Consider the following 18,171-nt stretch of genomic DNA (forward strand, 5'->3'; position numbering starts at 1 on the left):
TTTAGAGAGATTCTCATTTTTAAAAGGAAGGTAGGAAATTGAAGTCTCAAGTAACAAATTTTTATGTAATGATCCGTGAGCAAGGAGCCTAATGGAGAAAGTGGGCATTATTTTTTAAGTAGTGTTCTCATTATATGTAGCAGGGAATCTGGAGAGGGTAAAATTACCTTAACTATAATAAAGACTTGCAATTTAAATAAAAACATATAAAGCATACAGAAAGAGTACTAAATATAATTTTAATGACTAGTTCTGAGTTCTATGCACATTAAATAGGACAACAGAAGTTTTCTGAAGCTGAAATGCAATAGAATTTGGGTAAAAACCAAAAAGCCTCATGGAAAAAAAAAATGGCCTTTCATGCCTAAAATAGATAATAAGACATGAACGCAGTCATTGTAAGTTTACTATAGTTATTATTTAAACTTTCACTTCAATCCTGTAGCATAGAAAGGAGTTTCCTTATCATCATGAAAATTTCTTTTTCTTCTTCAGCTCCAAAGTATTTTTGAAATGTATTAGTCATCATGTTATGCAACTCTAATCTGGGGAGGGAAATAAAAAAGGGTAGTTGCTCCTTTTAAAATGTCATATTTATTATCTACATTGTGAAAGTATATAATTAAAAAAAAAAAACCTTTTTCTTCCTTTCCCTGAGAGGTCTAGAGACATATAAAGAGACAAGGCTACCGTGTTGACAAGATGTTATTTCTATCAGTCTATTCAAGCTACTGCATCCTTGGTCATAGAGTGTCAAGGTGGATCTTGGCTCTACTAACTCAATGCATATCAAAAGGACCACCGAACAATGCCATTTCATACCTTTCGTCTTAAAGGAGAAGTTACAGTAAGTGCAGTGGTAGGGGCGGACATCTGTATGGGTCCGTATGTGTTTCTTTAACATACTAGGTTTCTTACAACGTATTCCACATTCTTCACAAATGTACTTTCCTCTTCCCCTGCCTCGGACATATACATACTCTTCATTTGATTTATATCTGATTTAAAGAAAAAAAATAGGGAGATTGGATACTAGGTCTTTGAGAAAATATCGATGATTAGAATTCAGCTTACAAAATACAAGAAGTCACAATGTTTACACCCAATCAATACAAATTTTATGCACATGTAAGTAACAATATTCCAGTTTTTCGCATCAACATTTAATATGCAAATAGCTAATTCTGATCAAACCACCTTACTCGTTACCAGGTTTAATTTTAGAACAGAACTCCCTCTTTCTCAGCCACTGGCTCCAAAGTTTTCTTTGTTATTAAATTCAATTACAGCAACTCTAAAAGTACTGAGATTTCTCTTGGCTTCACTAGAGCTACAATCAGCTTTTACAATGTGTTTTTCTCATAACCGAAAACACAGAGACATCCAATACGCAGTGAATTTGTCTCTCTTCGAGCACATTTCCCACGGAGCTCCTTATTGTAAATCAACGTGAAACCCAGAGTTTACTCTGAAAATAGTTCTTAGTTGCCTCCTAGGACCTATGATGTTTCCTAAATATTTTCTTGATCAAAATGGATTTATTTAACATGACATCTAACATATATTTTGCCATGAAGAGTCTGTTAATAAGCTGAGAAACCTTGTAACATTTATATAAAATTGGCACTGGTTAAGTCTTCATTCACATGAAAGCAAATGTACATTTAAAAAGTAAGTTTAAATGTACATTTAGAAAGTAAAATTTGTACTTGCCCTCCATCAAATATTTTAATTCTTCTTGGTTCACTTTTGATTAAGGAATTTTCTTTATCTTGCTCACTGTTAATTTCAGAGGCATCTTTATTGCTGAATTCAACTACTGTGGACTTTTGATTACCTAATGCTCTCTGAAAGGAAAAAAAAAAAAGAGAAACTAATTTAATAAAACTGAAAACACAAACATGCTAACGTTTCACTTGGAAATTAAAACATGGCAGAGTACCGTACGCGTAGTTAACTTAATGGAATGCATTTCAAGGAAATAACATGTTTAAAGGTCATTTGCTCTCTCCCCTCCCCTATCTTTAACCTATCTGTCTGCACCACTGCGAACTGATAAACCCTATGTTGTTTTAAGATCCCACCACAGTCTCCTGACCAATCACTCACACTACACTTTATTTCTAAAAACGAGCTTTATTCTTCTGAGATGGGAAAGCGCCAGTTACCCCGTTTGGTATAATAATGTCTCTTACTCCTAAGAACGTGACCAATTCCCTGCGATGTCGGTGGACTGCAACTGTGCACTTCTGTTCAAGCAAAAGTCCGTTTGCCAACATTCTCCCCTTCTCCTATCATTTTAAACCATAATTCTGTTTCCCTGCCGTATCTTCTCAAAAGTTCCTGAATACCGATCACTGTGACATACAGGCAGGTCAGAAGTCAGGCTGTGGACTGATAATAATTAAGTGTCTGGAAAACGGTAACACACATCAACATGGCGAGCGTTGTGTGCTTCTCCTATGGAAACACTACAGTGACACCACCTTAGGATTTCACAAGCGTCCCCCTCCTCAGCCCCTACCATTCTCACATATCCTGCGGTGCCAGCAGCACAGGATCCAGTGTGAAAGGACACTCTCAGGGTGAAGTCACTTGTCCAAGGTCAAGCTTAACAGCAAAGGCTCAAACTCCAGTCCTCTGGCCAAATCCAAAGTGAGGCACAACTTTTCTGATCAAGGGGCCTCTTTGTCACAAACCCTTAAAAACCACATCCCCAAGCAGATGGCTCCGCACTGAGATGACCTGATTCTAGCAAATGAGAGAGTGTGCGCCATGGTCAGAGGGCCCGCGCAGCCTCAGAAGGTGCACCCTGGGGAGCTCAGGAAGGCAGTGCGAGGAGGTAATGACACTGACCCTAGCAGACAGGAAGGCATCGGTCTCCTCTTGTCCTAGCAAACACACCAGGTGTCCCCACAATCTGGAATGCATACGCACACTACTCCTTGACTTTATACCGTTAACGCTAATCCTGCTTTTTACCTTCTTTGCAACACCAAATTCCCATTTCTCTTTGGCTCACTTTCCTACCATCGAATCTGGCTTCTGTTCACCAATTACCAACAAGCCAAATGCCCAAATCCTTGTCCCTTCCTTAGTCTTTATACGCTTGGCCACCTGTGCAGTTTATGTTGTTGACCCCTTGCTTCTCTTAGAGACCCTTCCATTTCAGCACCTTTCTTTTCCATTCTCCATTGTAAGTACGTTAACGTCTGGGTTGTGAGTCAACCCAGTACCCAGGCCTCCACAGCCACCTGCCCACGTCCCCAACACTCCAGCGATATTGGGACCGCTCGGTCCAGGAACCACGTTAGTCTCCATCTTTATGTGACCTTGATTTGACCTCTCTGAGTATCTTTCCATGAAATTTCCTCCTTGATCTATGTGATACCACTTTCTCCTGGTCCTCCTCTTTCCTTGATGAACAACCTCTCTCAGTTTCCCGTATGGACTTTCTTCATCCATTCAACCCTTTAAGTAGTGGTGAATCCCAAATCCATTCTGAGATCTTCTGTCCTTCCTCCCGCTCTGAGCAAGCTCATTAACTACCCCCATGCACCAAGGAATCCCGACACCTTCCACCAGGAGTCCTCGCCTAGCTCCAAATCTAAGTACACATTTCCAGAGGCATTTCTACCAAGGCACTTGATGCTGAAGGAGAACCACTTTTCCAGAGGAGCTTTGGGAATATTCCAGAAACTCTGTCTAAATTCTCATGATCAGGTCTCATCTTCCAAGATTCTGATTTTAGTAGGTCTAGAGTAAAGCCGGGTCATTTAAAAATTAAATTCTGAATGGTTGCCCGCACCCTCCTTTGTTGAAAAAGTATCAATGGCTCGCCACCAGTGTGCATATTTTTTTGGTTTTTATCTATATTTCCAACTTGGAAGCATGTCAGTGTTTCAAACTTACACCTTCTAGCCACCCATGGCAGACTCCTCAGGATTCTTTAAAATGAACTAAGTTCTTTATCATGTCCATGTCATGTCAGCAGACTATTAAAATTTCTCATTGTTTTTATCTGAAACAAAAATCCCTACATTTTTTTTTTTAAGACTCAGCTAAAATATCACCACTTTGGGAATTTCGTCCCTGTATCCATACCTCTTTAACCTACCGGCAAATTTAGAGACTTCCTTCTTGGTAAGTATGTGTATGTATGTGTGTGTGTGTGTCTATATATATATGTGTGTGTGTGTGTGTGTGTATATATATATATATATATATGTATGTATATATATGTGTATGTATGTATATGTATGTATATGTATGTGTGTGTCTATATATATGTATGTATATATGTGTGTCTATATATATACATATATATATATATATACACATGTATATATATAGACACACATATCATAGGTCTATGAACCTATATTGTATGCTCATGAACCTGTAGAGGTCACGGACTTAATCTATAATTCTTAATGTCAGGAGTCCACCATGATCCCCTTACCTATTTATTTATTCTCACTTAAATGATTTTTCCCATTTTATAAAGCCAACAACTCTAGTAAGACTGATTACACAAATAACTCCAAATTACAGTTTTATGACCCTATTCTATACATCTTGACCAAATCAACTTAATTATATCAAGTGTATGAGTCAGCTATTCTGTGAGTCTTCTCTCTGGCACTAAGATGATTCTAACACCGGGTGGGAGTTGGGACTAGCATGGCCAGGGGAGGCTAGTCAGGTGTACAAAGACAAGTATGAATGGCTCTCTGCTTATATTTCAAAATGAAATGTAACAGTCTTTGATTACTCACACCTCTATTCCCCTGCACCAGCAGGGACAAAACACAGACATAATCTCCTTTCACTTAATACAAGAGAAAGATGAAAGTTAAACCGTGATGATCTGTATGTACCATTACGTAAGGACTTAAACATTCAGCTCAGGGCAAGTTATTTCCAAAATGTCTCAAGACAGAATCACCGAAGGATTCCATGTAACCCTTATCAGTCTAACTCGCGGGGTAAACTTCTCATCCTTTCGTCTGGGTGACTTTATACTTACACAGCACAATTTGTCATTCGAAATTAAGATACACTTTTCAATTAAAACATTTAAAGGCATCAAGACATCGCACAAACTATTTGTGAAGATAAATGATATGTCAAGTACCTTGCTTAAGTTGCTTTTCCACTTGCTTGAATAGACCAATAAATCTGATTTGGAATGGGTAGTTATTGCTTGACAATATAGTGATTTTCCAGTCTTCTGTTTTGAATTAAGGAGAGAAAGGGCAACTTTTGTAGGCAACCCAAGTGGGTTTGGATTACTGGCACTAACTGTCCAATCAGTATAGGCTGAAGTTTTCTGGTCATTCTGAGGCAAATGCAATGCCTTCTGCTTTAGTAGGTAACACCATGTAAAGTTGGTTGAGGTCTTCAGGCTGGGGAAAGGCAGCTGCTGTGCACCTCCCACATCAGACACTAAAAGTGTGGCTTGACTTTGGTCTTGGACGCTCTCTTTGTCACGTTGAGTTCTAACCCCTGGAGACTTCCTTTCTTGGTTACCGTCTACACGTTCCAAAGGAGAAATGTGAATGTCTTCTGCAGGGACAGGTGAATTTCTCACTGTAAGAGTGAGCGACGTGGAGGACTTGATGTTTTCAAACTCCTGTAGTTCGATTATAGGTTCTGTAACTACAGACTTAGAGTGTTCGGATGACAAATCATCAGCTGGTAGGACATCTGTCAGACTAACAGCCTCGCTACTAATTTCAGGTTGAGAGAAAACATCCTGTTCTGACAGCACACCATCAAGAGGCTCCGTAGTACAAACCTGCCTCACTAAAATAGGTTTCTTCTGTTTATTAACTTCACTAGGTCTTGAACTCCCTGGTTCAAAGGGTCTGATCTCTGTTGTACAAATAGCCCCATTCTCATCTTTAGCACGCTTCTGGTGCTTTTCCATGGCAATGTCTAAACTGTTTGCTGGGGAAAGCATCCTTTTACTTGAAGCCGAAGATTCTTGCTGGGGGGAAAGCCTACCAACAGACGTTTTCTGGGTTACGGGCAAAGGTTCTGATGGAGGGAGAGTCTGACCCATCTCTGAAAAAACATCTTCACAGACAGGTTCTGCCTCTGGGTTTGACAAAGCATTCTGGTGATCTGTCTGCAATTTTGGCACGGAATTTTGTTCCTCGCTGATTGGCACCATGCTACAATTAGCCTGGCAAATTGGCTGGTTGGACAGGTCTTGGGTCACCAGGATTTGTGGCAGAGGAGTGACCGTGGCAAAACAGTACGCTGGAACGTTACCCTGCAGATGCACGGGCAATGCAAACGACGTCGGCACGTTCTGCGCCTGCCCACCTAGCTTCAGTGGTGGTGGAACACATGAACTGGACATGGCATCTATCAATTTGGTTGGTAACGCTAACGAAGTCCCGCGATGGTCAGCAGCCCCACCTGGATCCGAGAGAACTTGCTTTGGCAAAGAAAGTACAGGATTGGAAGCGCAAGACTGGCTTGAAGTGAAAACCTGACAATGAAGTTGGTACTTGGGAGCAAAGCAACCTTTACTTTTAGAAGCCACACATAAACTGGGATTTGCATCCGGCTGAACACTCTGCATAGACACTTGCAGAGACGTCTGTGTGTTTGGGTGGCTATGGGGGGTGTGGACTGGACTTAACACGTTGATACCGAAAAGCTGTTGAACGGGGAAGATGTTAGTAGAGCCGGAACTGGAGGTTTCTGTTCGCTGATCCTTAACTTGAGTCTGGGAGTGCAGAGCGTTTGCAGGAAACTCGGCTAAAGATGCATTCGTGAGCTGAGGGCCCGGAAACGGTGCTGTGTTCACACTCGCAAGAGCGATTGTTTGGAAAGATGGTGGGTTGCCGGGAGACACACGAGTATCTGGGGCTAGGTTTAAAGATATCTGCCGCATCAGTGGGCCCCTCCTTCTTTCTAAGAGAGGCACGTGCCCGGTGACCCCCATGCCCGAAGGGGACGTCAGGGGCTGCGATTCAACGGGTGGTGTTGTCTGGGGTGGAGTTATGCTTCCACAGTCAAACGATTTACTTCTGAAATCGGAGACCTCCATCGACGTTTGCACGCAGCTAATGTGTTCTGAAGCGGTGCGCCTCATTTCTCGGTGAGTTCCAGGAACGTTCAGTGTATTCGAGCCAGCTGGAATCATGAGAAACTCTGCTCTGTTTAGAAAATCCATTTTGGGGGAAGCCTCCGTTTTAGAAACCTCCTCAACGTCCAATGAAGCTGAGAAACTCGAAGTGTGAGATAAACTACTCTCCCTACTTAGGCTCCTGGACAGAGTGGAGTCGAAACTCGATTCTGTGGACGAGTGCTCCATCTCGGCAAGACGGAGCCTCTTCTTTTTGGGTGGCAGCTTCTCGGTTGGCAACTTTGACAAGGTTTCACTACGCTGAGGCCAACTGAACTTCTCTGACTTTTCCTGATCATAGCCTTGGGCTTCGAGGTCCCGATCTGGCTCTTCGGTGACCAGAATTTCTGGGACTTGGATGTTGTGCTGCCGAACGAGTCGGGAGGGCTGTCCCAACACATGTCGTTCACTTGGACTCTTCCTGGGACCGTCCTGAAGTTCTGCTCTCAGAGCATCTGATGACAGCACAGGCTGGTGAGGGTGAGACGTGTTCTGGGGAGGGCGCCCTTCTTCTGGGGAAATTCCCATCACTTTCAGAGATCCGGGCTTCACTGTCCTGTTCAGCTCCTGGAAGGAGACTGGGGAACCTCTTTCAAAAGACTCAAGCTTGTCGAATGAGTTGGGTCTGCTCAGCGAGTTTGTATGCTGAATGACGGAGATTCCAGTTCCGTGCCTCTTCGGCTCCGTCTTGTCCTGGGCAGCTGAACTTATGTGTTGCTCCATGATGGTAGACAGCTTGGGATCCATGGTCTGGTCGGGACCTCTGGCCGCCAGCTGGATTTGGGAGGCCTGCAGCTGTATCTTTCTATGCTGGTCACTTGTTATTGCAACGTTATGCTTAGACAAAGTGGAAGCAGGGCCCAGAGAATTCTGGAACTGGAGGCCTTCGGAGCTTTTCGGGGACGCCCCCCTTTCATTTTGCTGAAGTTCGTCGTCATCTCCAACACTCTTCATCTTCCTCCGTTTTCTGATCTGAGGTGTCTGCTCCCACACCCCTGCAGGGCCCGCAACTCGGTAGTGCAGAATCTGAGGCTGTGTACTACCAGCAGGCACGGGGCTGTGTTCAGGTTCCCTCACGGCCACCTTTGTTTTTGGTCCATGTAACTCTGAACAGTAAAATTTCTTATGGTTTTCAAAATTCTCCAGTTTTCTATACCTGTTTCTGCAGGTTTCACACTCAAACATTGTCCCTCGCCCTTGATGGGACTTCTTTTTCTCCAAATGTGAGCCTGGGGCCAAGGACTTGCCCCTTGCCGGCCCAGTGTCACTGGCCGCACCGCATCCTGGATAGCTCTCGTCCAGGGACTGTCCAGCACCGAGGTGGTTTTCATTTGCTGAAGAGTCTTCTACTGCTGACTGTCTGACAAGGGTCCGCAGATGTGCACTCTGGGGCACGGCAGTGTTAGGGCCTGACACAAAGACGTCATCGTAGAAAGCGCCGATTTTGTCATCAAATGACTGACTTCCTCTCAGGGGGTGAGGGGGCGGGATGACGCTCGCAGGTACTGCTGAATAACCTGTGGTAGGCATGGAGTTACTTCTCGTAATGGGCAAGCAGTCAAGGGAAGGTACAGACAGAAGGAAGACTTGCTTCGATTTCTCGGTAGGGGTGAAAGGGGACTTTGGTATATCCGAGCTGGAGCTTGTTCTCCGTCCCATTGGTTTCAAATCGAACTGGAAAGAATCTTTAAATATGTATGACTTGGGAGAGTCGATACTTCCTCGCCTCGAGAGAGAGGTTCTCCGTGGCTTTACGCTATCCAGCTGCTTATCGTCAACCAAGGCTTCGTTGTCTGAGATCAGCTTTGATATCCGCTCCTCAAGTGTTTTCGTCGCCAAGGGTGGGCGCATCTGACCCGGTAGAAGCAATGCTTTTTCACTTGTTGACAGAGCAGAAGGTGCTGGTGTACTGATCCGAGGTGCAGAGGGCCCATTATTCTTACTTAAGTCTTGGTCCGTGGTGGGCAACGTTTTGGCAAAGGGAGTCGGCGGACTCGCGGTCTGGTCGGCACTTTCCGAACGTGAAAAGTAACCAGAATCCGTACTTCCTAAACTCCGAGGACTCAGAAGTTTTCCTTGCTGCTCTTGGGAGCAATCGGTAGCCTGCTGCCTTTGCAGCTGGGCATGTCCTGTCCCCACGTGAGGCTCCTGTTTCCCTTCTGGCTGACTCCCGTCCCCTTTCTGACGGGACTTCTCGTCAGTCTCGAGGGAGGATGTCCAGGCTGAGTGGGACAGGACATTGGTTCCCTGAAGGTCCTTCGGTGTCTGTGCACTAGACAGTTCAGGCTTGGAATCTGGGAGCTTTGGGCTGTCGACTCTTAAAGGGGACACACCGACAGGGTGGACCACGACTTTTGGTAACTCTGGCACAGCCTGTGATTCTGAAGATTTGTCCTGTAGTGGAAAGTCACCTACCACATGGTCTGGATTGCTTGGAATGGAACTTGATTTTGGTAACGCTTCAGAATGGGACATCATTTTCATTATCTGCACAGGCTGCGGGTCCATGGAGACCGGGTCGTTCTGTCTTTCCTCAGCAGCCCCCTCCTCATCACTCTCCCCACTGTCTTCTACGTCCGATTGGATGCTAAGTGCTTTGGGGGACTCCTGTGACAAGAACAAACCACCAGCATCTGGTTGCAAGACAAGACCCAGTTTGATAGTATGTGCATGGGACTTTTTGTGCTTGTACAGATTGCTTTTAGTCTTAAATGAAAATCCACAGGTCACACAGGGATAGGGTCGCTCTCCAGTATGGGAGCGGATGTGCTTCAAAAGCACGCTAGGCTTTGCACAAGCTCTATTGCAATACTCACAAATGTATTTTCCTTGTTTTTTTGGCTTCTGATCTTTCAGAAGAAGATTGCACATTTGCTCCACGCTGTGGTTAACGACAGAGGCGACAGGAGCTGAATTATAAATTGGCGTGGGGGCTGACGGTGTCGAATGGGCTGGACTCACGGACATCGGTGAAGCAGAATCCATTTGCTGGTTTTGAGGAGTAACCTGAGTTCTACTGGAAGGCGGAGTCAGACCCACAGATGACGTCGCTGCCATATGATAAACCTGTTCAAGTTTGGCATTCTCTTGATTTTGCAGATTCACCAGGGACCTTGGGAAACCTGAACGTGCTGGAAGCGGCTGATTTTGTTGGTGAGGCTGAGAAACGAAGTGTTCGTGTTGGTTACACGGGTGAGACACTGACTGAACTGTGGCTGGCTCACTCTTCTGAGTTGCAGACACGTGCACGGTGTACGAGGGACAAGGAGAAGGCTGCGATTCAGAAACAGATTCTTGGGAAGTCTGAGTTGGGGCGTCCGGTGAGCTGCTGTTTAACTGAGAAGGGGGTTGTACAGTTTTATTTGGTCTCAGTTTTTCTACCTTAACTGCACAAGATGAGCCCTTTTGCGACAAGGTGCTCAGCTCTGGCTCCATTGCCTTCAGTAAGACATCAAATGCGGTGTTTGTGTAAGAGGAGGCGGGACTACGAGTGGAGGAGATACATTCACTGCGGTCAGTCCTGGTTTTACTCGACAAAGATCGAGAGTCACATTTTGCATCCGGGAAGCCCGACCTGCTGGGGTCAGAGCCTGCCGATCCCCATCGGCGCAGTTCAGATGGGTGCTGCAGAAACACGGGCTTCTTCGGGGACACAGAATCTTCGGATTTGGAGGCTTCAGCGACTACCCCAGGTGTTTCTCCATTGTGTTTGGCAAACTGCTTCCCATTTTTCACGGGGCTAGGATTCTGCTTCTTGTGAGACTCCGGCACGCTCTGAAGAACAGCAAAAGCAGGCTCGTCTGTATTTTGTTTATGTTTTGCCTGAAGGGGACTCCTCAGTGGGGATTTTGGTATTTTTTTCAGGTGGTTCTCAGCTACAATCTTTTTTCGTTTCACACCTTTAAGTGATTCTGAAGTTGCTTTAATACCAGCCTCTAAGATTTCTGTTAAAAAAAAAAAAAAAGAAAAAGTTAAAAAGTCAGTTGGTAAGACGGCCGACATGCCAACCACGCATATATATATTTTTTTAAATGAGGATTACAATCACGAGGGCGTTACGACAACTAAAGAAGGTAGTTTACGGAAAGCCCGCTGTGGATAAAACTGTATTTTGATATCTTGGCATTTGCAAGAATGCTGGCAATCAAAAGCTACTGGAACATTCGTGCAGAGACCTTAGTGTCCATTTCTGGAATGCTTTGTTCCTCCCTGGACCCCCAGCTCACCAGCGTCCTAGAACCTGATCTTTCAAAACTACGTTATTCTCCCTCCTCACAGTGACAGCTGAGGACTCAGTCTATCCAACAGTCTGAGACACCTGCTGCACAAAGAAGAAAACTCAACCTTTTAATGCGGGGTATTTGACAGTCTTGTCGCCATTTAGTATCTTTTGTTTTTATTTATTTTTTATTAGATGGAGAGGCAGAGTGAGTGAGCAAGGGAGGGGCAGAGGGAGAGGGAGAGAATCCCAAGCAGGCTCCACGCTTAGCACGGAGCCCAATGCAGGGCTCGATTCCACAACGCCGGGATCATGATCTGAGCTGAAATCAAGAGTTGGATGCTCAACAGACTGAGCCACCCAGGCGCCCCACATTTAGTACCTTCTCGAGAAAACTTCTCAGCAAGTTTTAAAGTAAGAGGATTCCAAAACATGCAATAGTGCCATTTTTGTGAGGAAAAAAAAAAGCTAGTATACAATAATTTTTGGAGCAAACATATCTCAGACGCTTATGAGATATTAAGGTTGGTAGAATCATAAAGAACTACTATTGCAGTAATTGTATCAGTGAACAAAAACTATGAAAGTAAAAACATCTCCCTTATTTGTGGTTCTCCATCAACACAATTTAAAAAGTCATAATGTTGTAATGGCCCTTAGTTTTAAAAAAAATCGCCATTTTAACGGAACAAAACATCCAATGGCTAGGTTTCTTTGTCATTAGTGACAGGTAGATGGAAGGCAGGTGGACAGGTAGGTAGAGCTAACTGTGGGAGACAAGACGGGAAGCTACCTTCATTTCTGGCTGTGTTGGGAGGAAATCCGTGTTTAACTGGCCTCAGCCACCCACAACCTCCATCAACTATGACGTTTGTGAGCAGTAAATACCTGCCATGATTTCATTTGTTTACATTTGTTGGACTCTTGGGCACACAGACAAAAACTTATTCAAGCTCCTCTTATTTATTTGTAGAAAAGTCAAATACTCAAATTCCTGGTTATTTTCAAACAGCTGTTGCAACGGACGTATTTGAAATTCATATCAGACCAAATGCCTATGCCATAATAACCACTGGAGATAAAAAATTTACATAAAATAAAAAAAATACCCTAGTCCTCTTGTGATGATTGGTTTATGTGCTGTGATAGATTAAGTTAATGAAAAAACACAGGACTAACACGCTAATGATACGTTTATCCACCATAATCAGAAGAGCAAAAATTTAAAAAAGGGGAGGGTCCCTCATGACTAAAATGCTTGAGCTAAGAAAAACAGAAAAGTAAGTATCAGGTTTGTTGATACGAAATGATGTTGAGCAAATCTTTTTTATGTTTTGATCTACTCATTTACAGAATGTTTCCCACTGTTTTTCCCTTTTCAAGATAAACGCAATAAACTGAATGTCATATGTTGTGTCTACCGGGCTAATGGACACCATGAAAAACGCGAATCATCATCTAGGATGAGTAGTTTCCCCAGTCACTTCCAAAAGGCTTGGAGTGGGTTGTAGGAAAGGTGAAAACCACCAGGCTGTCAAAATACATATAAAGACACAGAGGGGGGCGCCTGGGTGGCTTAGTCGGTTAAGCCTCTGATTCCATTTCAGCTCAGGTCATGATCTCATGGTTCTGGGGTGGATCCCCATGTCAGAATCCCTGCTTGGGATTCTCTCTCTCTACCCCTCCTCTGCTCTCCCTCACTTTCAAAAATGAACGTTAAAAAAGACTGTATGTATGTGTATACACACACACACACACACACACACCCATGCCAAGCCCCTTCCAGAACCTACGGAACCAGTGGCTTAGTTGGGTAGATAGGCTTATTTTGTTATGTTTTACGTGGTTTTTGGAATAAGCTTTTATGTTTAGATAGTTATTTGTAAAAAAAAAAAAAAAAAATTAAATAATGTCTTACACTTCAAAAAAAAAAAAAAAAAAAAAAGCAAAAATTCAACCCACGAGCAGAAACACCCGGAAATACCACATTAAGTTTTAAAGGGATTCTATAAGCCATCCTATGTATGTTTTAAACAGAAAGGGTAAAATTTAACTTTGTACTTAAAATGAAGCTGAGTGAAAATAAAGGAAAAACCGCCCTTAAATCTGTATTTCTTTATGGAGACACCACTTCCTAAAAATTCTTCTGAAGTTAAGAATTTGGACAACCGTATTTTAAATAGATATTCTGAACTGCAGGCTTCAATTTTAGATGATTCGGCTCCCTTTTGTCAGTGTCTAACATTTACATTCTATCTGCATAGTTGTTGACTCTTGGTCTCTCTGAATTTTAACACTTACTTGCCGCTAATGCATCAATTCTTTCTTTCAAAATGCTGCAACCTCTTTTGCTTTGTGGCAGGAGCCTGGAGCCAGCCTGGCTGATGGCCTCCCCTCCTTGGCATGACTTGCCTTTCTTCTGTTAGTCTGTCTGCAAAATTCTTTTACTTCTGAAATCTGTTAACTGCGAGTCAGCTCAGAGTTTGTTACTACACAAACTTTAAGTCTTTCCCCCTAGAACACAGTGTCCTTCTCCATGAGGAGACGCGTTTTGCTTCTTCCAGAAAGCTTTTCTTTTTTTTTTGCATCTTCAAGTAGATCTATCTTCTGGCCAATGTTTTCTTTGGGGTGGGCTCCTTTATGGACACTAATTATCTTTATGCTGCACCATGTTTACGAGGATTTAAATTGCTTCCACCTTTTTGGGTTTTTCTTGCCTTTCGCTTTCTCTAGAACTATCTAACGCTTTTCCCTATGTCAGTCGCTCAATTTTCAGCTATTAAATTCCTTACTGTTTCAAATGTCTTTATTTGTTTTGGACGAAGATTATTTCGTTCTCATCTTGTTCCCTTAGCTCCATATTTCCCGTTTCATCTCACTTTATTGTCTCATATCATGTTTGAGTTGTCGCTTAAGTTTACGATCTTGGGGCACCTGGGTGGCTCCGTTGGTTAAGCGTCTGAGTCTTGATTTCGGCTCAGGTCATGATCTCACAGTTCGTGGGTTGGAGCCCAGCATCGGGCTGTGCTCTACCAGCGCGGAGCCTGCCTGGGAGTCTCTCTCTCCCTCTCTGTCCCTCCCCCCGTCACGCTCTCTCAAAATAAATAAACATTAAAAAAAAATTATAACCTTATTGAGTTCAATGCTTAGAACACACTTCTGTTTCTGAGGGAATATTTTAAGGCTGAGCGTTTAGTCTGTCTTTTCATGTTCTGTGTGCTTTTCTAAGACTGCCTGAGACAATGGGGGAGGGGAAGGGGATGGCGTTCACTGGAGAATATGATCCTAATCGTTTTTGTTCTGAGCTGCAGTCACACCTCTGAGATTTTGTCGTGTCTCCTTTAACAGAGTTCACACTCCTTGCTCAAGGGATAAAGCCCATTCCATCATGGGTGGCTGGATGGGGATGACTTTGCATGTTGGATCAGTCTCTAAATCCAAGGACTTTGTGGTCATTGTGGTTGTGAACGGAGAGGGCAGCGGATGGGATCGGAGAGAATGCAAACACAGGGAGGGGACCGGGCACATCTGAGATGAACACCACACTATCATCCCAGAGCTGGGACTGAAACAAGTTGTGTGCCTCACTGCTGACCGTTACCTTGGTTCTCAAGATCGGGGCAGGCGTGCACAGAGTGGATGGCTAAGGTGTGCACAGAGTGATTCGGGCTACGAATCATAGACAGAAGCCTCCTTCTGGGAACCAAGGCCTGGAGTAGGAGGACGTGGCAGACCCTGGGACCTTGGAGAACGAAGCACCCGGCATACTTTTGAATCCCGATCAACGTCCGGTGTATCCACCAGAGTGACGGAAGTTGCTTTCACCTGCCCTCTTATCTACAGGAAAGGGCACGATGGTCACACGCTGTGGCTGCATCTACCCTGCCGGGTATACAGTTGCCAGAGGCCAGAGTTAAGAGGATGCACAGACCAGAATGCCTCAAGGCAGAAACAGGGTGGGGATGAGGGCTGGGAGGGGCTGCTGTTCCCATCGGGGCCTGCGCTCACTTTAAAGGCGATCTGGTATTTCGGCGTACTGAAGGGAAAACTAACTAGAGGATCTGAGAGACCACAGGGTAAGTGGCAGAAGGCAGCGTAAAGGACGATACGCCCACTCCCCACGGCCAGCGCGCGGGCCTACCTTCCGCTCGCCGTACGGGCGCCACTTTGTATTCTACCACAGGGTTCCAGGGATGCTGGGGTTTTACTGACACTGGGGTTGGAAACACTTGGGGCACGTGCCCTGTTTGTGTGAACGATGAGATACCACCCGCTTTCCTTACGCAGTGCTGATGTGCAGTCAGAGTGGGCAAGGGTGGGACAGGCCCCAAAACGGGAGTCAACCAACTGCTGAACCCTGCGTTCTGGGGGGGTGGGGGGGGTGCGCTCCTGGAAAGGGCCGGCGGCCAGGCAGAGGCTCTGAGGCATCAACAGGTCGGAACCCCAAAGAGCAATTCATTTAACAAGTACCAGTCACACTGAGGGGAGGGACCGCAGCGGGCAGCGTGACCCTGTCGAAAGCTTCGATCTGCAGGGGCTTCGTCAGAAAGCCAGTGCTCCACTGGGGAGGTGGCCGAACAGCTCGGAAAGATCACGAAGGCCACTTGACAGGGGAGAGGGGAGCGGTTAGAGAAACAGGGGCTAAAGCTCCCACCTTCTCTGAAAGGAAGGCACTGGCACCTCGTGTGCCAAGGACAAGCCTAGTGAACGTGAGGCCTCCTCTAGCTTTTGGAGAGGAGCACCAAGGAGCGTAAAACGGCACCATCCGCGGGTTTCCAGGATTACTTTAGACAGCAACAGAATGAAAACAAACACGTTTCCTGAGACAGAGCATCTGGGTTGCCAGTTAAATGCGGCAAAAAATACTCCCGAGGCTGGTAGTAGGTATCGGGAACTACAACCCAACGGTGTGTTTAAAGAAAAAAAAAATTATTTTAATGTTTATTTATCTTAGAGGGAGACAGCACGTGAATGGGGGAGGGGCAGACAGAGAGGGAGACACAGAATCCAAAGCAGGCTCCAGGCTCCAAGCCGTCCGCACAGAGCCCGACGTGCGGCTCGAACCCATGAACCATCATATCGTGACCTGAGCTGAAGTCAAATGCTTAACTGACCGAGCCACCCAGGTGCCTCTCAACAGTGGCTTTAAAAGCCCGCCTTGCTGGAAGGTGAATCACTTTTCCGGATTTACTCAGAGACGCATCAGTGTGAAAAACTTTAGGGTCTTCTGGGTCTTGGGGACACAAGGACTACTTGTCCTCTAACAACGCAGAGCATGTTGTATCAGAAAGTAAAGAGACCAGGAGTGCCTGGGTAGCTCAGTCGGTTAAGTGTCTGACTTCAGCTCAGGTCATGATCTCACAGATCATGGGTTCAAGCCCCGTGTCGGGCTCTGTGCTAACAGCTCAAAGTATGCAGGCTGCTTCAGATTCTGTGTTTCCCTCTCTCTGCCCTTCCCCACTTGCACTCTGTCACTCTTTAAAAAAAAAAAAATTAAAGAAACGAAAAAAGAAAGTAAAGAGACCAGAGACATGGACAGCACACAGAAGGCCCTTCCGGAGTTCACGTGAAAGTTAAAACGCTACCTTGAATCCAGGTAGTTGACAGAGGGGCCTCTCAGCTGATTCAAAGCAAGAAAGCCTAAAAAAGGCTTGCCAAAGATTCTGCTCAGTTCCTGTCTTTATCCGTGAGGCCCAAGCCAGTTTAGGAGGGGTAAAAAAAAAAAAAAAAAAAATCAATTCACTTTCCATCCCACCAAAGCTCAAACTCAATATACATGTGGAGAATTCTAAAGTGTAGCTGCAAATCCAGGGCTAGAAATTTTCAACAGAGAAATGCTTAGGCTAATTACAGCACAGGCACTTAACAGAACATTACACATCCATTTAAAATAATTACAAAGATTACATAGCAATACGAAAATTACAATCTATTAAATATAGATGCATATTCTTTTCTTTCCCTAGAGAGAAGTCTGGGCTACAGGCATAGATCTGGAAGTACACGATGAGAGCTGTTTTTTGTAGAAGTACATCAATGATAAGGCAGAGAGAATATGCCCGGTAAAGAGAAAAGTGTGACATCAGCAGAGAAAAGTCTGACATCGTGGGTTATCCCTCGATTTAGGGTAAACTAGAAAACAAACTGGGTAATAAAAAAGATAAAACAAAACTTGTGACAGTGAGGTGTCCAGGAAGTCAGAGGTTAGAGACTTAAAAAAAAAAAAAGTTTATTTTTGAGAGAGAGAGAGAGAGGGGGAGGGAGTGGGGGGAGTGGGGCTAGAACATGAGTGGGAGAGGGACAAACAGAAAGAGACAGAATCCCAAGCAGGCTCTGCACTGTCAGTGCAGCGCCCGATGCAGGGCTCGAACCCATAAACCGTAAGATCATGACCTGAGCCAAAATCAGGAGTCAGACACATTGAGCCACCCAGGCACCGTAGGGTTTGGAAACTACCAAGGAAGATGTGGCCAAGAGTGTATTTTTAAATACTCCATTTGGATCCAGAAGCAGAAACAAGAGGGTGCTGGGTTTGGTGGCCACTGGGATTAGGACACTGTGATGGCAAAAACCAGTTCACAGAAGGGGAAGGCGGGAGCGTGGGCAAGGTGAAGTGCAGGCCAGCAAGCACAGAACACTTTCTGAGAAGTGGCTGCGAAGGCACTGAGAAAGGGGGGGTGGTGGGGTGGTATCCGGGGAAGAAAAGGACGGGAGAAGGTGTTGTTAGGACAAGGGGGGTGGGGGCTGAGTGTGCTTATGAAGAGGAAGGAAAAGTCAGCACTCAGAGACTGAAAATGGAAGCCAGGTA

The 18,171-nt window shown here is 44.9% G+C and overlaps 1 protein-coding gene across 7 annotated transcripts in view; it reads right to left on the minus strand.

Annotated features, from left to right (window-relative positions):
* HIVEP1 (HIVEP zinc finger 1) overlaps positions 1-18,171 on the minus strand; it is a 148,034-nt gene that overhangs the window by 29,065 nt on the left and 100,798 nt on the right. For all 7 annotated transcript variants that reach the window (XM_019420112.2, XM_053904906.1, XM_053904905.1 and 4 more), the window contains 3 exons: positions 5,138-11,088; positions 1,714-1,847; positions 823-998 (listed from right to left, as the gene is read on the minus strand). In XM_019420112.2, coding sequence (XP_019275657.2) covers positions 823-998; positions 1,714-1,847; positions 5,138-11,088 — 6,261 coding nt within the window. The remainder of the gene's footprint in view (positions 1-822; positions 999-1,713; positions 1,848-5,137; positions 11,089-18,171) is intronic.

The sequence above is a fragment of the Panthera pardus genome, unplaced genomic scaffold (genome assembly GCF_024362965.1).
Source record: "Panthera pardus isolate Hobbes unplaced genomic scaffold, ASM2436296v1 HiC_scaffold_17, whole genome shotgun sequence".
Lineage (NCBI taxonomy): Eukaryota > Metazoa > Chordata > Mammalia > Carnivora > Felidae > Panthera > Panthera pardus.